General features: G+C 47.6%; 2 protein-coding genes across 5 annotated transcripts in view; both read left to right on the top strand.

The window, feature by feature from the left end:
• The window catches only part of AXL (AXL receptor tyrosine kinase), a 30,170-nt gene extending 28,122 nt beyond the window's left edge, over positions 1-2,048 (top strand). For both annotated transcript variants that reach the window (XM_008583295.1, XM_008583294.1), the window contains one exon: positions 209-2,048. In XM_008583295.1, the coding sequence (XP_008581517.1) occupies positions 209-560 (352 nt within the window). In that variant the 3' untranslated portion in view covers positions 561-2,048. The remainder of the gene's footprint in view (positions 1-208) is intronic.
• A 2,070-nt stretch (positions 2,049-4,118) lies between these two features.
• HNRNPUL1 (heterogeneous nuclear ribonucleoprotein U-like 1) overlaps positions 4,119-23,321 on the top strand; it is a 39,558-nt gene continuing 20,355 nt past the window's right edge. Inside the window, exons 1-7 of one of the 3 annotated variants that reach the window (XM_008583292.1) lie at positions 4,119-4,700; positions 9,440-9,565; positions 11,589-11,742; positions 13,556-13,629; positions 15,360-15,499; positions 17,057-17,156; positions 19,237-19,349. In XM_008583292.1, the coding sequence (XP_008581514.1) occupies positions 4,406-4,700; positions 9,440-9,565; positions 11,589-11,742; positions 13,556-13,629; positions 15,360-15,499; positions 17,057-17,156; positions 19,237-19,349 (1,002 nt within the window). In that variant the 5' untranslated portion in view covers positions 4,119-4,405. Of the gene's footprint in view, positions 4,701-9,439; positions 9,566-11,585; positions 11,743-13,555; positions 13,630-15,359; positions 15,500-17,056; positions 17,157-19,236; positions 19,350-23,321 lie in introns of all 3 variants that reach the window. The other 2 variants (XM_008583293.1, XM_008583291.1) reach the window with 2 other exon arrangements.

The raw sequence follows: 23,321 nt of genomic DNA, 5'->3' as shown, positions 1-23,321 counted from the left end.
AAACCCCGATCCTCCCGGCCCCCCCCCCCCCCCCCCGGAACTCTTGAGAATTCCTGAATCTTCACAGATGCCCCCAAATTGCTGAGGTTCCCTTCAGCTCCCTGAAATGTCCCCAATCTCCTGAGTGTCCTAAAATGTCCCTAAACTCCCAGAATGCTCCCTTTTTGAGCTCCTGCTCAGTCTCCCATGCCTCATTTTGCTGCCCTAGGTATGCCCTGATGTCCCGGTGCTGGGAGCTAAACCCCCGGGACCGGCCAAGTTTTGCTGAGCTGCGGGAAGACCTGGAAAACACGCTGAAGGCCCTGCCCCCTGCCCAGGATCCTGATGAAATCCTCTATGTCAACATGGATGAAGGTGGAGTTCATCCTGAACCCCCTGGAGCTGCTGGAGGAGCTGATCCCTTAACTCAGCCCGACCCTAAGGATTCCTGTAGCTGTCTCACTGCAGCTGAGGTCCATCCTGCCGGACGCTATGTCCTCTGCCCTTCCACAGTCCCTGGTCCAACTCTGCCTGCTGACAGGGTCTCCTCAGCACCCCCAGGGCAGGAGGATGGAGCCTGAGACAACCCTCCACCTGGGACTCCCTCTCAGGACCCAAGCTAGGCACTGCCACTGGGGAAAACCTCACTCCAGTCTTTATCCCCAACTGCAGCCCCTATCTTCCTACCTATCCCACCTTCATCCCAGACAAATCCTTTTCCTCCTCTGCACCGTAGCATCCCCATCTGTAAAAGGATGGGGTTGGACTGCAATCTCTAAGCATCCTCCGAGGTCTAACATTCCAAGGTTCTAGATTCTAAGGTTCAAAGAGTCTAGATTCAAAGGTTTCACAGATAATACGAGTCTTTGGTTCTAAGGACCTAGAATTCCAAAGTCTCTAATTCTAAAGTGCTAAGGTTCTAGACTTGGAAGTTCTAAGGCCTACTATTCTAAGGCTCTGAGATTCTGTGGCTCTTGATTTCCTTGACAAGACCCCGAGATTTTAGGTTCTAAAGTTCTAAGATTCTGGTTCTAGGATCTAAGGCTCTATGATTCTAGATTTTATTTTTCTAAGGTTCTGAGTCCTTAGGGTGTTAGATTCTACATTCTACAATTCTCAAGATTCTATAATTCTACACATGAAGGTTTTAAGACCTACTGTGTAACATTTGATATTCTAGGGCTCTTAGAGTCTAGATCCTCTGGCTATAAGATTCTAGATCACAAGACATCAAAATTTTATCTTCTCTTCTCAAGTTCTATGATTCTAACGATGGTCAACTGTAGTTTCTGAGGCTTTATGATCATATATTCTCTTGTATGAGATCCTGGATCCCAAGGGTCTAAGATTCTAGAATCTGCAATTCAAAAGTTCTGAATCTAAAGATGGAGATTCTAAGCTCTAATGGTCTAAGATGTGATATTCTAAGTTTAGTCTGAGGATCTAGAGTCTCTAAAATTCTGGATATATGCTCCAAGATTCTAGATTATTAAACTCTAAGATTCTAATGTTCTGTTCTATGTCTCGAGGCGCTCTAGACTCTATTGGTCCAGATTCTGGATCCTAAGCATCTAAATTATAAGACTTACAGTTGTGACTAACTAGACACCAAAGTTCTAATCATTTCTAATGTTGGATACCTCTAGGTTCTATGCTGCCTTTTGCCTTTCTAAGAGTAGTGTTAAGGGTCCAAGAGTGCACATTTATAAAATCTTAAGGTTCTAGGCACTGTAGTTCTAAGACTCAAATGTTCTGAGTTTCTAAGATTGTACAGGTTCACAGGTCTAGAACATTAGGTACGACGCCAAGGTTCTAACCTTATACTGTAGTATTCTTCTCTGTGCCCCTTCCTTTCTTAGCCGCCTTTGCTTTCTCCTCCTCAATGTGAGGATGTACCCTCCTCAAGCCTGTGCAATGCATTAGGGATGTCTCCTTTCCCCCAGGGGATGGACGATCTCCCTCCTTTTGGGCCATGCTGCCCCCCGAGCCAGTCCCTCATTCCTCGTGTACAGAGTGTAGACTCTGGTGCCTCCAGAGGGGCTCAGGACACATAAAATTTTGTAATCACGCTCTGTCTCCATTCAGTTGTGATGTGGCCTCTCTCCCTGGCAATTCAGTTCCTCCTCATCAGTAAAAAGAAGGGTTTGGTGGGGTCTTGGAATTCTCTCCTCACAAGGGAGGGTAGAAATGAACATACACATAGATAAAAAGACGAAAAAGCAAAGAAATGCAGACTCTAAGAAACTCCTAGTGAGGAATAGGCATATAGATATTCACAGGGTCACACACATACACACACACACACAGCCTAAAGTAACAGACATGGATTAATGGACATACTCTGGCACACCTGCTCACAAATACAAAGACGCTGAAATTCAGACACAGAGTAACAGAGACACACAAAATTACACAGATAACAAACATATGCACAGGCAGATACCCACCAGGAATAGTAATAAACTTGAGTAGCACATACAGACACAGAGTAAAGTGACACAAATACTCGGACATGTATCGTACAACAGGTACTCACACTCAAATGTTCAGACACAGAAACAGGCACAGAACGCCTCCGATAACCATAAACTCACAAAGGGATTTTTGACAAAACGTGCCCTCCAAGCACTCGCGGGCACGTTTCTGGGTGTGGCCGGCAGCAGATGGAGGAGACCTTGGCAGCGCCCGGACGCCCCCCGGTGGCGGCTCCTGAGAACCGGGGACAGTTCAATCCGGGCCACAAACTTTTTTAGAACAAATCATTGTGGGAAGCAGGGAGGACAGAGGAAGTCGGACGTGGGCGAGGGGCGGGGTGTCTGGACTGGAACCTCCGGGCCCACGTGAGTGTCTGTCCCGCTTCTGAGTGGGTGCTGTTTGTCTAGCTTGCGCTAGTGTAAGCCTTTAGCGTAACTGCCCTGTGCATCTTTATCATTGAATGCTTCCTGTCTGTGCGGACCTTCGTGGGCTCTTCTACACTGCAGTGTGGTGTATTATCCCGATTTGGTGCATCTGATCTGACTCACGTCTATTTGCTTATTTGTGTGGTGTGTGCCTTTGTCCAAGGAGAGGTTGTATGTGTTTCGTGGGCTTCAGGTATGGCTCATTAGGCAGTGGGCTTCTGCATTGTGTTTTGACTTTTGAGTTAGAGGCGACAGGTGGTGCAGCGTTAGACATTGAGAAACTCTGACGTTTCTGTTTATTAGTGTGAGGCTTAATTATGGATCCGTGTGTTTGAGCTTGTCAGTGTAGACGTCAAACAGCCAGATTTACGGAACAGGCGACTACAGGATTCGGGATAGAGATCTGCGAACTTCTGGAGGTCTTTCCAGAGGGGAAGGCTCTATGGTCGCGTGCAGAGCGCCCGTTCCACGTAAGGTACCAACCATAGAGAAAGACGGCCGCGAAGTTAAGATCGTGGAAAGAGGCGCACTGTGAGATGTACTATCAAAGGGAAGGGGGTGCAATGTCCCTTACAACTTTTCCACCGTTGTTAGTCTAGCCTCTATTTTCAAACCTTCAGGACTCACTGAAGTCAAAATTTTGTTTTTCATAAAAGCAACTGAGTTTCTTCCAGATTATGAATATATCTACTTAATCTCTATTCCGTATACCTCCCTCTACAGCAAAATTGTGGGGTAATCCTTTGAAGAACGGCCAATCTGGTTAGCTTTTCCTAAAGCCATTCCTCTATACCTGCTTTTGTGAGATAAAACAATAACTACGATTGGTGGACAGATTGTTTTGAAACCGCCCTAACGGCAATGGGCGGGTCCTTCGTGAATTCATCTTTTTCCGGTTTCTTAAAGGCAACAGGAGGAGGGGCTTCTGCCGACCCTCCATTTGATTGGTTCTAGTGATTTTACCCGCTCGGGCTCTTCGAGGGGCGGGAGATGTAGACCAATCAGAATGTGTGTTACAGACACACTTACTTTGATGAAAGGACTGCACAGGAAAGGCTGTGAGACGCTCATTCTGAGATCTCATCGCTGATTGCCCAAATCTTTACTCCCTTTTCCCCATTTGACTTTACGGCAGCTGGCGCGCTGTCGCTACCCAATCAGCGCGCGCTCCGCCTGCTGCTTTTTCCCGCCCTCTGCTCCAGCAGCGGCTACGACGTAGACCAACGCTTCCTCCCCGGCAGCTACTTGGCCTTCTCATTGCCGATCTTTTGAAAACTGTGCTGTGATTGGCGGAGTTTCCGGGCCAGCGCCCGTTGCCCCCGCGCACTAGCCAATTGGCACCCCTGTTGCATCGCACAGGGAACTGGTGAGGGGGAGGTGGCGGCGGCGGCCATTTTGAGCCGCCGCCGCCGCCATTGGAGTGGGGGGGGCCCTTTCCCCCTTCGCCTCTTGACAGGAAAGGTTTAAGGGGGACAGAGCCCTGGGAGGCCGGGCCGGGCTCGGGGGCCACCCCGGGGGCCCGGGCCATGGATGTGCGCCGTCTGAAGGTGAACGAACTTCGCGAAGAGCTGCAGCGCCGCGGCCTGGACATTCGCGGCCTCAAGGCCGAGCTTGCTGAGCGGCTGCAGGCGGCGCTGGAGGCCGAGGAGCCTGACGACGAGCAGGAGCTCGAGGCCGACGACGAACCGGGGCGACCCGGGCACAACAACGAGGAGGTCGAGACCGAGGGGGGCTCCAAGCTGGAGGGGACCGCGCAGCCACCGCCGCCCGGCCTGCAGCCGCACGCGGAGCCCGGCGGCTACTCGGGGCCGGACGGACATTGTGAGAGTGCGCGGGGCGGGGGCCGGGGAGCCCGGAGTCTGGGCCGAGGAAGGGCTGTGGGACGCGGGAGTCCGGCGCCTGAGGTCGGGGAAACGGTCTGACGATCGGGGGATACCGCGACCCGCCGCTGAAAAGGATCTGGGGACAGCGTCCTCGGGACGACCGGAGGGTGGATCCTGGCATTTGGTGCAGGGGAGATCGTAATAACTTCGTATAGCATACATTATACGAAGTTATACGACTGGAGGGGACCGCGCAGCCACCGCCGCCCGGCCTGCAGCCGCACGCGGAGCCCGGCGGCTACTCGGGGCCGGACGGACATTGTGAGAGTGCGCGGGGCGGGGGCCGGGGAGCCCGGAGTCTGGGCCGAGGAAGGGCTGTGGGACGCGGGAGTCCGGCGCCTGAGGTCGGGGAAACGGTCTGACGATCGGGGGATACCGCGACCCGCCGCTGAAAAGGATCTGGGGACAGCGTCCTCGGGACGACCGGAGGGTGGATCCTGGCATTTGGTGCAGGGGAGATACTGTGGTGGGGGCTCTCAGTTTCGGAGATGAAAAGGGTCCGGGGAAGGCGGGGAGGATTTCGGACCCTAGGTCTTGGAAACCGGAAACTGTGGTTTCTGGGGCCGAGAAGAGTCGGAAGAACAGACGTTTTCTATCCTGAGGGCTGGGTAGGGTCCTGAAAATGGTGATCCGGTGTTTGGAGCTGGGTGGGCTTGGTGGCCGTGGTACCGCAGCGTGTGGGCTGGGAGGTGGGACTTATTCCCGGGTTTGGGGAAGGAATGATCAGATGTTCGGGGCTGGGAGAGTTTCGAGGATGGTGGGTCCTGGAGTTTGCAGCTGGATGGGGTACTGGGAATTCTCACATTTGGTGCTGGGGCGGGGTGATGAAGTGGAGGCGCTGGTGTCTGTGTCCTGGGAGAGTCTGATGGAATAGGTGCTCTGGTAATTGGCTGGTGAGCATTTAGGGATGTGGGAGACCAGCATATGATTAGACTATGGGGGGCCCACATCTCTCTTCCAGGGCTGGAAGGGCAACCTTGAGGCAGTTGCAACTTGGGCATTTGGTACTGGTAGATCTGGGGGCTTTCTGACTGGCTTCTAGAGGAGGTATAGGGAACCTTAGTGTCCGGAGGCTGGCGGGGAAGGGAAGGATGCTTCTCTGGACAAAGGACCTGGGGGTCTAGATTTGGGAAGGCTCTGAGAACAGATAACTCAGTGGCCACTGCTGAATGGTCTTGAGTTAACTGTGAACCATTTGGAGAACAGGGGTACTGGGGGTGGGGGGTGGGAGCAGATAATAAGTTGGAAGCATTTCAAGTGACATATGTAGGGGACAGAGGATCCTTGTGTCCAGCTAGAAAGAATATGTAGCTGGTGTAGCAAAATAGGGAGAAGTTCAGGAAGCCTGTAGGATGTGGAAGGAGAGGAAAACCTGTTGACTTGGCTGGGGCCTCAGGATGGAGTAAGGAGAGTGTTTCTGGGACTGAGCGTCTCCAAGAGAGGGCTCCTTGGTCCCCAGAAGAAGTAGTTTGTGTATCCAGGATGGGAGGGGGGGCTTCAGGCAGTATAGCATGGAACCTCTGTATCAGCCAGGAGGTATGACTCTGAGAATGAGAGGGGTTAACGTAGATCTACAGTTGTCAGAGGAGAGGAGACCCTGGTATGGGAGGGAGCGAATCTGGAGTTAGAAAAGTGTGGCTTTCTAGCAAGACGGGGAAATGGAGGGATTGGAGAGGTTAAGGAGTTAGTAGAAAGGACTCTGGTGTCCAGGGTTTGTGGTGTTTCTCTGAAAAGAGGTCACCCTGATGCTTGGGGCTAAGGGAATGAAGTCACAAAAGAGATGAGATTTGAGATTGGTATTGAGTGCTTGTTCATGAGAGATGGAATCTGGAGAGGGGCAGGCTGAGTGTACATTTGGGGTAGAGAATGGCCTAGGGATTGTCTGGGACTGAGGTGCTGGGAAGAGGACTTCCATTGCAGAGACCTGTGAAGGAAGGAGTGGCTCAGTGTGCATTTCTACAGCAGGAAGGACCCTGGCGGAGGAATGCCTAGGAAGAAAGGGCAGTGGGGTAGTCCTAACCTTGTTATCCAGCCAAAGGTGTCTCTGAGAGGAAAATGAGTTTGGTGCTTCAGAGCACAGACTCTAGACTCGGACAGACTTTGTTTCAAATCTGGATTCATAACTTTGGCAAGTCACTTGTCTCTGTGAGCCTGGTTTCCTTGTGTGTAAAGTGGGAATAATAATAGTATCCCCAGGGTTTTTATGAATGAGATCACATGTGTCAGGGGCTTAGCCCTGAGCCTGCCAGTTAGGAGGGGGATGTTTTGGAGAGTGGAGAAGGGGGGGGGGGGGGGGGGGGGGGGGGGGGGGGGGGGGGGGGGGGGGGGGGGGGGGGGGGGGGGGGGGGGGGGGGGGGGGGGGGGGGGGGGGGGGGGGGGGGGGGGGGGGGGGGGGGGGGGGGGGGGGGGGGGGGGGGGGGGGGGGGGGGGGGGGGGGGGGGGGGGGGGGGGGGGGGGGGGGGGGGGGGGGGGGGGGGGGGGGGGGGGGGGGGGGGGGGGGGGGGGGGGGGGGGGGGGGGGGGGGGGGGGGGGGGGGGGGGGGGGGGGGGGGGGGGGGGGGGGGGGGGGGGGGGGGGGGGGGGGGGGGGGGGGGGGGGGGGGGGGGGGGGGGGGGGGGGGGGGGGGGGGGGGGGGGGGGGGGGGGGGGGGGGGGGGGGGGGGGGGGGGGGGGGGGGGGGGGGGGGGGGGGGGTACTGTGATTGGAGCCTCAAGGAAGTAGAATAGTTTGAAAGGACCCCTGTTCCAATTAAAGAGATAATCTGTTTCTTCCTGTCTCCCCTACCCACTACAACAGAATCCTTTGAGCCCCCTTCATCTCCACCACCCCAATGCTTCTTCCTTCAGCCTTGGTAAACAGACCTGTAGTAAACCATGTGACCTGTGACTTTGCTCCCTTTGGGCTACACCTAATTTGTGCCCAGATGTATTTGTCCTTTGAGAAAGGATCCAATCGGTTAGCAAGTTGCAGAATAGTCTCTTCTTCCCTGTGGTTCTGCCTCATAGCTCCTGGCACAGCCAGTAGTAGGGCCCTGGAGGTACCTAGCTTAGACCTTGCCCCTGGAGTGGAGAGCCTGCCTGTCGCCTATCTAGGTTTCTAAAGTTCTCTCTGGGTTTGGCTGCAAGGTTCTTTTCCTTGAGGGGGTTTCTTGTTTGGTACTCTGGTTTTAGTCCCACCTCTGAGCTTTCACATGTATTATCCCAACCCCGGGAATGTTCTTCATTCTCATCACTGAGTCATCGCCTATGTATCCTTTGAGTCAAGGCTTATCTGTTACTTTCCGGGTTCTTTTCTTAGCTCCTGGTACTTCTTTGTAGCCCTTAACATAATCGTAATTAAATTTGTGTGTACATGCTTATTTAATGTGTGCCTGTCTCACTAAACTGAAGGCTTCAGTGGGGCAAGCTTATCCTCATCTGTATCCCCCAGGGTTTGGTGTATAGTATGTACTGCACGAATAGTTAATATTGTTATTCTTTTTTGTTTTTGGTGGCTGGCCAATACAGGGATCTGAACCCTTGACTTTTGTGTTAGAACACTACACTCTAACCAACTGAGCTAACCGGCCAGCACTATTGGGTTTTTTTTTTTTTTTGTGACTGGTAAGGGGATCGTAACCCTTGGCTTGGTGTCGCCCGCACCGTGCTCAGCCAGTGAGCGCACCGGCCATCCCTATATAGGATCCAAACCCGCGGTCTCGGTGCTCCAGCGCCGCTGCGCTCCCAGCACTCTCCCGAGTTAGCCACGGGGCTGGCCCCAGCAATTTTGTTATTCCTACCATGCTTCAACTGAGTTCCCAGACCTAAAAGACACCTTCCTGAAACCCTTCCAATCTAACTCCAAATATTTCAGGACTTATCCTTAATGAGTCTGAAAGCCACTATATGATTCCTGTTTTCTTGGTTTTATTTGTTTTGTTTTTTGTTTGGTTTTTTGGTTGCTGTCTGGTAAGGGGGTCTGAATCCTTGGTGTTATAACACCACACTCTAACCACCTAAGCAAATCGGCCAGCCTTGGTTGTTGTTTTCTTAACAGCTCCTTTCCTTCCTCCCCTATTTTCCCTTCACCTGAGATGGTTACCCCTTAACCTTTGCAGCCACTGCAGGATGGAAGAGATTCTTAAAGAGGGTTGACTGTGCAGGTGGGAATAGTGAATGGGGCTGGGCAGAGGGCTGGTTTGTGCTCTGAACAATTTTTAAGATTGTGCCCTGAAGGCAACTCCCTAAGCATTATACCACCTTAGAAAACAGCTAGGCTGGTGATTTTTTAAACTGTGCCCCACAGAATGCTAGGTGTCTGTACGGTTGCCCTCCCATTCTGGAGTGGGGACTTAGTAGGGAAGGTCAAGCTGGACCCCTTCTCTGACCCCCCCATCTCCTCAGCTGAACCAGAGCATTTCTGCCTCAGTTAGTTTTGTATGTTGGGTTTCTGCAGAATCCAATCACAGGTAGATATGCAACCTTCTAAGGGGCAAGAGGGCATGTCCTCAGGCAGCTAGAGTCACTGACTGCCCAGAGAGATTTCCATCTGAAGGTGTTGTCACACTTTAGCCTCTGACAGACTGGCCCCAGTGAGGATGGTGTTATATGGCTTAAAAGAAACCACCTCTGGTCTGGGGTCCTCTAATAATCACCCTTCTGACTGGCCATTTGTTTGTTTGTTTTGTTTTTAATTTTAAGATGCCATGGATAATATTACCAGGCAGAACCAATTCTATGAGGCCCAGATCATCAAGCAAGAAAATGAGTCAGGCTACGAGAGGAGACCACTGGAAATGGAACAGCAGCAGCAGGCCTATCGCCCAGGTAGGAAAGCACATGTGGCTCATCTCTTTGGTGGAAACAATCTACATGTGGTCCTTACCCTCTGCCTACATCCTATTCCCGGAGAAACATTATGTCTTCCCCTTGGGCAATTCATCTGGGCTTTGTCACTCTGGAAGGTTTTTTTTGAAGGAAAGAACTCCGTCCTGCTCCCAAGTGTTGGGAGAGAGGAGTCTTCGTGGTATCTGTTTTCAGATGTTACTATCAACACCCAGGAGAGTTTAGACCTGGAGGCTAATATTTGAGTCTTATTTAGAATCTTAGAATGTGGAAGCCAGAAAGAGCCTTCTACCTCTAGTCTGGTATTCTAGTCCCGTGTTCTGAAGAATACTGTTCCAACAGATTTTATTAGAAGCTCCTCAGAAAGGGGTTCTTAGCTAAGTGCATCTGGAAAATGCAATATATGCTGTACCACGTTTAGGAGATTTCACTGTTCATCAGGGCATTAGAGGCTCTGAGAAATTCTGGATTGAAAAAACCCCTGTGTCATGTTGTATAAATTTGGAATATTCCAAACACGTAAATATATCTTTGTAGAACAAAATTGTTTGGGAAACATAGATGTAATCCAACTGCCTGTTCTCCATTTTACAGATTGGGGAGGTGGTTTGTCTAATGGCAGAGATGAGGATAGAACCTGGGAAACTGGCTCCCAGGTTAGTGCTCTTGGTTAATAAGCAGCACTCCTCACCATTTGTTTTGGAAAGCAGGGTCCCACTGTTGAAAAATGTTGGAGCCAAGACTGGCTTTCAGTCTTGTCCTCCTTTCACTATGTTGTGGCCCCAGTGCCTTTTCTTAGTGGATCTAGTTAATTCTATCTAATTCCATTCTGTTTCATCCACAAAGTGAAATCCCCAGACATTTTTGTGGGTGGCTCAGGACTTTAATAAATGTAGGTTAAACTTCAGATTTGTGTCAGGCTCCATGAGACTTGTGGGATCATTTGGCCCAAGGAGAGTATTTTCTGTCCTTTTATCAACAGACTTTCAGCAAGGGCCTCCTGTAAGCCCAGCTCTGTGCTGGGATCCATGGAAACTCTCTTTAAGATGACTGAGCACCATCCCTGCGTTGGAGAACCAGGAGCCTTCTCTGAGTGATTTGGTCTACGTGCCAAAGCTAGGGAGTGGTCCAAGGTGGTCCTGGATTGAGTGCTGAAATGAATGAGCCACAGTGTCAGGGATAAATACTGTGGGAGAAATGAAGCTAGGCTTAATCCATAGTTTGCTGTTCTTTAGGTGCTGATTCTTGGAGTCTGCCTGAGATTGGGACTTTCTCATTGTCCACAACACATTACATCATGACTCCTATTTGTAGTGTGACTTAAAGAGATTATCACACCTACGTGATGGCTTAACTATAGACTCTCCCTTCTGGAATGATTCTGAGTTTTATGGTAGGGTGACTAAAGCCAGTAGAGTTAGCTGCAGGACCACAATACTCTGTTGAATTTACCCTCTCCCCCTTCCTTGCCAGACTGAAGAAGCTTTGTAAGAACTGAGGTGGAGAGGTTCTTTGGGAGGAGAAATTGGAGAATGTAGGGTCATGGCATCTCAGAGTTTAAAAGGATCTTACAAGTCTTCTAGAGCTCATTCCCACTCAGTACAGGCCAAGGTACCTGCCAACTTTCATGGGCCTTTGGCAAAGTAGCCAAAGGCAGCCATTCCACCTTTGTGTAGGCCTTCAGAGAGCTTGTCCTTATTTAGTGCTGAAGTCGCCCCTCCTCCGCATGAAGCCCCGGTGAGAGTTATCTGAATGACATGTATCACCCCATCAACTGCCAGGGCTGGCTGGCCATTTGGCCTCCTTGTATCCTAGCCCTGTTCTCCAGTACAGCCTTCTTGGCTCACTCAGCACACTTCTGTTGAACACAGCAAGCTGCCTGTGCCCAGCCCTTCACCAGTGTAGTCAGAATCCTGTCAACATCTCCTGAGGAAAAGGGGACCAGAAAAGTGATAGCTGAGGAGTTTCTGAGTGTCTTGATCATCTGGATTTGTCTCGACAGTAGAAATGAAGACAGAAATGAAGCAAGAAGCACCCACCAGCTTCCTCCCGCCTGAAGCTTCTCAACTCAAGCCAGACAGACAGCAGTTTCAGAGTCGCAAGAGGCCTTATGAAGAAAACCGGGGGCGGGGGTACTTTGAGCACCGAGAGGATAGGAGGTGGGTGTGTGAGGCAACAATCAACCCTTGTTTCAGTAGGTCTCTGTCCATAGCCCTGTGCCTTTGGGGACTTTTGTTCTAACCTAGAGGGGTTGAGGAGAGTTCTTCCTGCCTTCACATTCTCCCTCTATTCCTTTCTGCCCTCACTACCAGATCCTGCTTTCCTAAACTTATGTTTCTTCCCCCAGTCTCTCCCTTATCTGCAGGGTAAATTCCAAATAACTTAGACTTAAACATGTGTGAGATGACAGCTTGCCTCTTTAGTCCTTCATCTTACAGCCCCTGCAGTCCTGCGCAGTGTCCCATTCTGACTGGCTACTTGGTGTCCCTTGATTGAAAGTTCTGTTTCTCGACTCTACACCCACTCCTTTCATCCATCTACTCATTCAGTCAGCATTCACAATGCTTTCACAGGGTGCTTGGACTGGACACTGGGGACATAGGGATGATTTGGACAGTGGGTTTTGCCATCTCAATATAGGGACTGACACAGTAATATACACAAGTAAGTCACAACCTCTGGGGTGAGTAGTCAGGATGTGGGTGAGTTTCAGGAACTCACAAGGGAGTCGCCTATGCTGTGGGCATTTCCCTTTTCCCTTTCCTGATAAACCTTCCCCCTCTTTTACCCCCAGGCCCAGTCTTACCTCTCCCTCCTACCTCCTTCCCTCTTTCAGCTCCTGTCTGAAGCCTTTTCCAATCATGGAAACTAGGAATAGCCACTTCTTCTCTACTCATCTGGACTGGTCATCTGACACATTTTATTTTCTACCTGGTGGGATCCACTGTCAAACTGGCTTGTTATACTCCTTAAGACAGGCCTTTGTCTGACAGACTGACTAAAGTAAAGTTAGGACATGGAACCCACCTCATATGGTTTTCTTCCACTGCCTCTCACAGAGCAGAGGGCCTGGAAGCTACTTGTTGACGGAGAGCAGAGGAAGAACACTCACTCTGCTCCAGGGTTGGCAGGGAAAGCTTCCTAGGATGGACTTAACATGTAATGAGCTCTTCCTTTGTACTAGGCTCTGTGCTAGCCCTGGACCAGCAGGGCTGAAGGGCACTCCACCAGAAGGAAGCTTGCTGCTGGGGGAGTGCCAGCAGCCAAATGAGCATGGCCTACCCTATGCACATGGTAGAGTAGGTATCCAAACTGTCCAGGTAGGACACTGGCCATTAGACCTTACCTTTCTACACTCTCCCTTATTCCTGTACAGCAGAAACCAGCAGTATTTTAACAAAGTCCCTTTTTTAGTGTTTTAGTAAAAAGATGAATCTCGTTCATAATTTAGGACACTTTTGAAAAAGAGAGAAAAACTGAAAAAATTGGGTCATTTCAAATACTTTCAGATGCAGGGTTTTAAGAAGCCTGGTGTATGGGTAGATTGTAATTCCTAGGGTTTATCTAGACTTTTGCACATTCCTCTTCCTGGCCCAGCACCCTTTGGGATACCACAGCCTCCAATCAGTAACAGAGTTCAGTGTGGAGGCAGTTCTCAACATGCAAAGGGCATGGATTAGAACTTGGGGTGTGAGAGAAGGGTCTTTGAAAATACTCTGTAAGTGATTCTGTTGCCCTTCTTTAGCAGAATATACCCTCATGAGTCCCTATCCCCACCGTAGGAATTAAGCATCATTGCTCTCATTGCAAGTATGTAGGGTTCCAGAGTTCTTTTGCTAACCTCTGTGGGAAGAAATTGAGATCCAGGAAGCAGTCTATAAGCCTTTTGTAAATTCCAGCAGAACCTCCCTTTCCCTTTCTCTGTGCTCATCCAACTATTCTTGTGTGACTTAACCCCTCTTTCCAACACAGGGGCCGCTCACCCCAGCCTCCTGCTGAAGAGGATGAAGATGACTTTGATGACACCCTTGTAGCCATTGACACATGTGAGTCCTCAGAGTGCTTATGTGATTCTGCCTTCCAGTCAGTTTTGGGAAATTGTGCGTTGAACTTCACTGGAATCCCTACCTGCCACCATCCAGAGCCATTGTTCACAGCATAGTTCTGGAGCAAAGGTGCTTGTTTGGAGGCAGAAGACCTACTCCCAGCTCTAGCTGTGGGACCCTGGGCAAGTCATTCTACTGCTGTGAGCTTCTCTTTAGGGAGGAGTAATCCTGCCCTAATACCTCAGAGTGTTTTCAGTGATACTTCTCAGAATAGATACGAGAGCAATTTGGAAAACCGTGGACTGCCCTATACACACAGGGTGTTGTCATCTAACCAAGAAGAGAATCTGCTAGGGAAAGAAGAAGGGAGTGCTGCTGGGGAAACTTAACTATTTGATGACCAGTTTCTCTGTTTCATCAGCTGCTCATCAATGTCACTTTGTCCTCTGATGCACTAACCCGACCTGCCCTGCTCTCTTTCCTCCAGTTCAGTTTTCTTTCTGCTGAATAAGTGTTTTTCACCTTGACTGTGCATTTAAACACTTAGAGGAATGATTACAGAGGTCTTGTTCCTCCTAAGTCAGAATGTAAGTGATAGAGCCTGTGAATCTGAATTTTTACGTGCACCCAGAAATCTAGTCAGGTCTGAGAACACTGCACTTCTCAACAGAGGAGGAGATTAGCAACAATTAATTCTTATATTTCTTTACATAGCTCATATTTATGGAGCACTGGCTACAAGCTTTGGTAAAAGATAAAGACATCTCATACATAATCTTTTCTATTACAAGCTCTCAGAAATACAATCTACCCAGAGTAAAGCTAAACATTTTTTAAAGTATTGGGTGGCAGTTATCCATGAAGTAGCATCTGATCAGATGCCAAACATACAGATTAAGGTGTTCAGCCTTTACAGAAAGGAGTGTATCTCGTGGGCAATATGGTCAGAGAAGGCTTTCTTGGTGGTGTGACTGGCTCCTTGAAGAGCAGGAAGAGTCAGAGCTACAGTAGGAGATTCCTAAGCCCATGAGAGGAGGTGGGAGCCTGTGGTGCACCTGGGCATTGATGTCTGGGTGGCAGATGTGGGTCAGAGTCAGATGCTTGTACAACTGTTAGCAACAGAAGTCTGACTCCCAAACTGATAGGAGTTGGCACTGGAGGTTGTTGGAGTGCAAGATGGTGAGGATTAGGCTGTTTGTATTCTAAAATCTATATTTGAGACTCGTGAGATATGGACCCTCTCCCTAGAAAGCATACATCCCCATCGCAGGCATTCGTGTAAGGATTCCCCTGAAGACCATCCTCCGACTCCACCAAGTGAAGAATCCCTGTTCCTATGTGGGATGATGTAGGCCAGTTTTCAGTATCCAGACCCCCCTTTTTTTTTTTTTTTTTTAAGATGACCGGTAAGGGGATCTTAACCCTTGACTTGGTGTTGTCAGCACCACACTCACCCAGTGAGCAAACCGGCCATCCCTATATGGGATCCGAACCCGTGGCCTTGGTGTTATTAGCACCACACTCTCCTGAGTGAGCCACAGGCCGGCCCATCCAGACCCTTTTTATTCAAAGGGAGAGTGTTTAGTGAGTGTGCTGGTTCCTCTTGAAATTGCCCCTACAATGTGTTAACTAGCTTGTGCGTTCCTGGTCAACACTCTTGGGAACTTCTCTCTGCCTTTCCCTCTCTTGGGACTTAAAATATCAGCCAGCTGTGGCCTTTTTTCCCACAGATAACTGCGATCTCCACTTCAAGGTGGCCAGAGACCGGAGTAGTGGCTATCCGCTCACAATTGAGGGCTTTGCATACCTGTGGTCAGGAGCCCGTGCTAGCTATGGGGTCAGAAGGGGCCGTGTGTGCTTCGAGATGAAGGTGAGTAGAAGCAACAGAAGAGATAGGGACAGAAAGCAAGTCCATCGATTGGTGGGATTTGATGGAGTTGTTACATAGCCAACCAGTCTAATGGTGATGTGTTTGTAGTACTCGGCAAAGGAATTGTTTGGAAGAAAAGTGATCTAAAAGGAATGGACTCAAGAATTGCTAATTAAAAGGAAGCCAGAGGGAGAGCAGGGCAAAGAACTGGAGCCTAGACCATCCTCTGCTGTCCTCTCTCCAAAGTTCCATTTCAAGTTATGTTTATCAAAACAATACATACTCATGTTTAACAGAAGTTTAGACAGCACAGAAGAGTATAGCATAAAAAAGCAGAAGTTATTCTCATTTCCTCTCAGTTTGCATCCTACTTTCCAGAGGTAATGTGTTGACAATTTCTTGTGTATCCTTTGTATATCCAAACTTATTTATGGTAGCTAATACTTGGAGAGCACATTGTATGCACAAAATACAGTGCCAAGCTCTTTACATGGGTTATCTCCATTAATTCTCATGAAATAGGTACCATTATCTCTATTTTTTAGAGGTGGAAACTGAGACAGAGGGTTATACTTCCTTGACTAAAAACACCATTGATGTAAGTTGTACATTATTGTATGTGCCATTCATGGAGAAACACTGCGAATTAAACTACTCAGTGCTTTCTTATTGCATCAATTATAAGATGGATCATGGTTTCAGAGTTGTTAAAAGTGAAAAACATGCATCTGAAGGTTGATGAAATATAGTAACTTTCCAAGGGCAACAAACCAAGACAGGTAGATGTGGATAATAGGCTATCTAACTACTAACTTAATTAGAGGTTAAGTCAGAAGGCGCTTTTTATTCCCCCTCCCACTTCTTTTAATACTATATCTTGGATATTTTTACATACCAGGACATTAGCCCTGCCTCATTCTTTTTAGCTGCTGTTGTTATTTTGTGGCATGGATTTTAACTGCTGTGTCGTATTTTGTGGCATGTCATATTCTGTGGCCATAATATGACCAGTACCTTAGGCGTGTTTTTTTCTGATTTAAAAAAAAAAATATATATATATATATATATATATATAAAATTTAAAAAGTTAAAAAAATAAAGAAATAAAAAATATATGTAAAAACAATGCTGCGCTGAATATTCTTGCATATGCACATATACACATGTATACATACTTATACCCATGAGTGTATCTGTAGGATAAACTAGAAGTAGAATTGCTGCATTATAGAGCATGTGCATTTGCAGTTTTAATAGACTGCTAGATTACCCTCCAAAGATATGCATCAGTATATTCTTGTACCAAGTATTGTGAGAGTCCCTCAAACTAAGATAACTGTGTTTTGAAATGCTTGTCTCTGGTCTTTCACTCACTTGATCTCTTTGGAGGCCTTGGTTTCAGTGCAACAGATTCTTCAGAGCTGCTTAAAACACCTATTCCCCAGCAACAAAAGCCATTGCTATTTCTTAATGCCTGGAGCACTTCCCTCCTATCGTTCCTCATAACCCACCAGCTTCCAGAGAATTAATTCTGAGCCCTCTGTACTCTGTCTCCAGATCAATGAAGAAATCTCTGTGAAGCACCTTCCATCTACAGAGCCCGACCCCCACGTTGTCCGTATTGGCTGGTCCCTGGATTCTTGCAGCACACAGCTAGGTAAGGGGAGGTAGGCTAAGCAGTCGAGAGAGTAGAGTGATTGCTCCTACCCCTGCATTCTCAAAGCTTCCCTTCCCAGCACTGGATTCAGAACAGAACTAGTCTGGGATGGAACATAAGCAAGGATTAGGTATAAGCTGCTGCCTGTCTTAAGGCATACTAGATTCAACTAGAAGGACCACAGTCATGTAACAACTTTTCTACGAAGAATTAATTCTTACCCTTCATCTTTAGGAAATGGTCCAAAGTTCTGTTTAGAAAACTATTCCTGGGGCCAGCCCGTGGCTCACTTGGGAGAGAGTGGTGCTGATAACACCAAGGCCACAGGTTTGGATCCCTATATAGAGGGATGGCCGGTTAGCTCACTTGGGAGAGCGTGGTGCTGACAACACCAAGTCAAGGGTTAAGATCCCCTTACCTGTCATCTTAAAAAAAAAAAAAAAAGAAAGAAAGAAAACTGTTCCTGGCTGGTTGGTAAGCTCAGTTGGTTAAAGCGCAGTGTTTTCACACCAAGGTGAAGGGTTTGGATCCCCGTACCAGCCAGCCACCAAAAAAAGAAAAGAAAAGAAAAAGACAACCTGAAAAAAAAAAAGTTCAGTTTTCTCTTGCCCTCAAACGATGCTGAAAATAAGTTCTCAAGCCCCATTAAGTTCTGTCTGGATTTTCTGCTCAGATCCTAACCGAGAGTAAAAGGGGAAGCAGAGACCAATGGAGCCAGGGCAGGTTGGCAGAGAGCGGGGGTGCTGCCCATTAAAAGGTTTTAAATTTTCACAGGACCTCAGGCCTCAATGACCTTCTGGCCCCAAGTTACTGATTATGATGACCAGTGCTTACATTCTGCCTTGAACATATAAACATTCTGATTATGAAAATAACATATACTCCTTGTAAAAATTCTGACCATATAGGAAAGGAAAAATGAAAATCCCTCCTAAACTTGTGAGAGAGCATAACCAGTGTTAACATTTTCATCTACAGTCTTCTGGACATTTGTTCTTTTGTTCATATTCAAACTGGGTCATGCCATGAATACTATTGTGTAGCCTGATTTCTTTTAATATATGATGGGCACATTTTTGTAAGTAAGTATAGCTTTTTGACCGCTGCATAATTTTTCATTTTATAGTTGTATTATTTATTATTTAACAATTCTCCTTTTGTGGCTCATTTAAATGATTACAAATTTTGGCTGTTAAACACTTGAGCTACTGTCCTCATATGTGATTGCCTGACCACTTAAGATTAATCCTTAAAAGTAGATATGGTAGGTCAAAATGAGTATACAGTTTTCATTTTGATATGTATTAGCACTTTTTATTTAAAACTCATAGGTCATCTCATTTTATCTTTGTCTTGGTTTTGAGATGTAGGTGGTGGGCAGTTGAGACAGATGAGGAAATAAAGCCCAGAAAGGTCAAGCAGCATGTCCAGGGTCACATAGCTGGTTTGTAAGCAGCACCAGACCTGGAATTCATACTCATTGACTCCTGCTTTTCTGGCAGGATGCTCTTTGGGTTCCTACCCAGGGATCTCTGTATAACTCAGGTGTCAGCCAGGACCCTTGAGATCTCAATCAGATCACTTCAGCACCCAATTCTGTAGCCTGAGGAAGTCCAGTACCTTGCCCAGGGGTTAGTCCTCATGGTCTTCAGAAGCAAAGCCCAGCACCTTTACAGATTTCTACCAAAACCAACTGGCACGAAAAACTGATGACATTAGTAGACTTGACTGAATACTGGCTATCACAGGGGAGGGTCACATCTTAGCAAACAGCCATTCTTTATACCAGCTCTTCTCTTCCCCTCCTCCCTTTCTTTCCAAATTCTTTCTTTCTGTTCACAGCAATTCAGTTCAGCTCTTACTCCCAGATTTAACACCTGAACCCATCAAGCCCTCAGGAGTTCTGCATAATAAAGTGCTTCCTTTCAGCCTTCCCTACCCCTCCAAAAAAAAAGCATCTGATTAGTAAAACTAGTAAAGAAAACAATTTTTTCTCTTCAAAAATAAAAGGATGTGGCAGCAACGGAGGCTATTATGGCCATCACAGGTTTAACCTGCTTCTGCCTATTTTTTCTGTCAGGTGAAGAGCCTTTTTCCTACGGCTATGGAGGCACTGGGAAGAAGTCTACCAATAGCCGGTTTGAAAACTATGGAGACAAGTTTGCAGAGAACGACGTGATTGGCTGCTTTGCGGTGAGTGCTAGCAGCCTGTGGGAGTTGGCAGAACTGGATGGGTGGGTTGTAGACTTCTTTCTCATGATACCTCTATCCATTGCCTGCCCTATATCCAGCCTCTCTCGCCATACTACTTTGTCTGTCTTTGACAGACTGGAATGTTTACGGTGATTGTTTGCAAAATTCTGCCATTCTACCCAGTCTGGTCTTTTGTGCAAGGCTGTCACATGGCACTCTGAAGAGGTTTGTGGACTATGGGTTTGCAAGGCCTTCCTCCATTCCTAGATAACAGAGTGGCATTTTTTTCTGAACAAACCCTGGTGTCTCTTGTCATTCTTTGCTGGGAAAATTGCCTATCTGCTCTTCAAGGCAGTGATGTTAGTTCTCGTCCCACATTGGCATCATCTTATTCCAAAACTTCTCCCTTTCTTCCCCTCACATTTGTTGAGCCAGGCTTCCTACTGGAAAAGCCGAAGCAGATGCCAAACAGAGCAAGATAGAGGGTGCCTGAGTTCTGCCATAGTTCAGTTCAGTTTTGCAGCAACCAGAAATCACAGTGCTATGGAACATGGCTGTTGGCTCTGGGTCTAGACTTCCTGGACCCTATTTCTGCTCTTCCACTCACAGCCCTGGGCAACTTGCCTTCCTTGTTTTTAAGTCTCCTCTAAATGAGAATCTTTCACCTACCTCAGAACTTTGTGTGTCATTAAGTTAATCCATTAAAAGCATTTAGAACAATGCCTGGTACATAGTTCTCAGTAAATACTACTTAATACTGTTATCATTAGGAGTTATAAGAGATGTTTGTAAAATGTGCCATGAGGCCGCAGAGGAAGTGACTACCCAAATGGATGCTTCGTCTTGGTCCTGTTCTCTTTACCTCCCTGATATTTGTGCACATGTACTTTTTTTCCTTTTTTATTTTAACTTTGAAATAATTTCAAACTTAAAAAATGTTAAGAGTAAGAAATTTTCATAGGGCCTTATCCAGATTCTAACATTTGCCACATTTGCTTTACCGTTTTTGTGTGTGTGTGTGTGTGTGTGTGTGTGTGTGTGTGTGTGTGTGTGTGTGTTCTGTCTGACCCATTTGAGAGTAGGTTGCATACGGCATGTCTTTATTTTTTAATACTTCATTGTGTATTTCTTAAGAATAAAGCTATTATCTTAACCACAGTACAGGTATCAAATTAAACTTTTTTTTTTTTTTTTGTCCTTTTTGTGACCAGTAAGGGGATCGCAACCCTTGATGTGGTGTTGCCCGCACCGCGCTCAGCCAGTGAGCGCACCGGCCAGTCCTATATAGGATCCGAACCTGCGGCGGGAGCATCGCTGCGCTCCCAGCACCGCACTCTCCTGAGTACGCCACAGGGCCGGCCCCAAATTAAACATTGATAGAATACTATTATCTACTCCACAGTCTACATTTAAATTTTGTCAGTTGTCCCAGCAGTATCCTTTAGTAAAGTTTGGAGCCTAAGGGACATCACAAGGAGGTGTGAGAAATGAGACTACAAAAATGGCACACTCTGAATAGTGCCAGGCTTTAAGGAGTCTTTAGGCCTCATACTGGCACAGGAGTGTTTCATCAGGAGTGCCACAACTTGCCTTTTGGACAGATAGCTCTGGGTGGTAGATTTGTTAGATGCAGGTGCTGGTTTCTGTGCAGTATGGTAAGTTCCTGTATTGAAGCTGGTGGCCATAAGGAAGGCTAACACCCACAATGTTTATCCCATGTCAGAGCAAAGGTGACTGGGGCCACTTGTGCTCAGGTGGAAAGACATGGGAGGAACCAGGCTGCAGGGATTGGGGCAGGATTCAGTCCAGCCAATGTTTATATGTCTACCCTACATGGTCTAAACACGTGTATGTGCTTAGAGATGAACAAACGTGAAGGACTCTGATACAGAGCTGTGCCCTGTGAGCACTAGGAAGGTGGTAAAGAAGCTCTTCAGGGGAGGTTTCTTCCACTGCTTCTTGAAGGGCAAGTTTCAGAGTGGTCTCCTGATTCCAGAGAGAAAGAATTCCATATCTTGTACTTTTATGTCAGAAACTCGACCTTGTACTTTACTTCAAGTGCTTCAGTGTGCTGTCTCATCCCAAGTTTTGAGCTTCTATTAATTGTAAACATTTACCTTGCAGCCAGAGTGATTTTTCTGAAACACAGTTTTGACCAGGCTCCTCCCCTGTTCAGAATTAGTCAGGGGCTCTGCTCTGCTCTGCCACCAGCGTCAAGTGCAGACACCTGAGGTGACTTACATAGACCCTCACATGCTGGGGAGAGGGGGGCCATGTCTCTTCCCCACCACTTCAGTCTCAGCCCCTAATACCTAGCACAGTGCCTGGTATCTTGTAGTCATAGTTCACATACATTGTGTGCTTGCTGAGTATGAAATGTACTAACCCATTTAATCCTTAGGATGACCCTATGTAGTATAAAATATTACCACCTCTCTACATAGAACACTCTCCTCCCACCCCCAAACGTCGCTCATTTGCATCTGTTGTTCAGTACTTAGTTTATGAGTCCCCTCTTCAGAGAAACTTGCTCCTGGGAAGGTGCTCTTACTGAATTTTTTGTTTGTTTGTTTTGTTTGTTTTTTTACAAAAGATGACTGGTAAGGGGATCTTAACCCTTGACTAGGTGTTGTCAGCACCACGCTCTCTGAAGTAAGCGAACCGGCCATCCCTATATGGGATCCGAACCCATGGCCTTGGTGTTATCAGCACCACACTCTCCTGAGTGAGCCATGGGCCAGCCCCATGCTCTTACTGAGTTATGATTGAGTGTCCTTATCTGATTCCCCACGGGACCCTGAGATCCATCAGGCCCAGATCACTATAAGAAATGTAGGAACTTAGGGAAAACGTATCGAACAAACAAATGAATGCATTTGTAGACTGGACTTGGCTTAAAAAAGCTTTCCTTCATCTGTTATCTTCACAGATTTGTCAGTTTTGAGGATAGGGCAGAATCAGTTGTCTTTTCCTTCATCTTTGCCTCAGGTTAGGCACAAGACTCAAATACCTTGAGCTTCTTAAAATTACTTGCTTCACATCTATCAGCTTTTGAGTCTTGAGCAAGGAGAGCTTTGGGCAGCACCACACTCTCCTGAGTGAGCCATGGGCCAGCCCCATGCTCTTACTGAGTTATGATTGAGTGTCCTTATCTGATTCCCCACGGGACCCTGAGATCCATCAGGCCCAGATCACTATAAGAAATGTAGGAACTTAGGGAAAATGTATCGAACAAACAAATGAATGCAGGTAGAGGCGCCGGCAGGGGGCGCGGGCCGCCGGGCCACCCCCGGGGCTGGAGGCTGGTGGTCCCTCCCAGGCCGGGCTTGCGATGAGGCCGCGCAGCCCGCTCCCCTGCCCCCACCTCACCTCGTCACCTCCCCGCCCTCTCGGCAGGCCCCTGAGGTGGCGCGGCGCAGGCGCGGAGCGGGGCGGCATTTTTTTTTAACATCAGTGGAAACGCCCCTGTAATTTTTACTCACTCCAGTATTAAGAATTATACCAAATTGGAAAGATATGAATGAGTATCCTAAAAAAAGAAAAAGGAAGACCTTACACCCTTCTCGTTATTCAGATTCCTCTGGAATAAGCAGAATTGCAGATGGATTCAGTGGAATTTTTTCTGATCATTGTTATAGTGTCTGTTCTATGAGACAGCCAGATTTAAAATATTTTGACAACAAAGATGATGATTCTGATACCGAGACATCAAATGACTTGCCAAAATTTGCAGATGGAATCAAGGCCAGAACCAGAAATCAGAACTACCTAGTTCCCAGTCCTGTACTTAGAATTCTAGACCACACTGCCTTTTCTACAGGTTAGGGAAACTAATTAATAGCATTGGCATATTTTGTACATACCAGTGAAAAAACAGTGCCTACAGTAAATTTCTTTTTGCCCACTTGTATTTATCTAAAAGGTCCTATTTAATAATAATAATAATAATAATAATAATAATAATAATAATAA

The sequence above is a fragment of the Galeopterus variegatus genome, unplaced genomic scaffold (assembly GCF_000696425.1).
Source record: "Galeopterus variegatus unplaced genomic scaffold, G_variegatus-3.0.2 Scaffold2882, whole genome shotgun sequence".
Lineage (NCBI taxonomy): Eukaryota > Metazoa > Chordata > Mammalia > Dermoptera > Cynocephalidae > Galeopterus > Galeopterus variegatus.
Note: the sequence above shows the minus strand (reverse complement) of the source record. Positions and strands in the feature narration are given on the sequence as shown.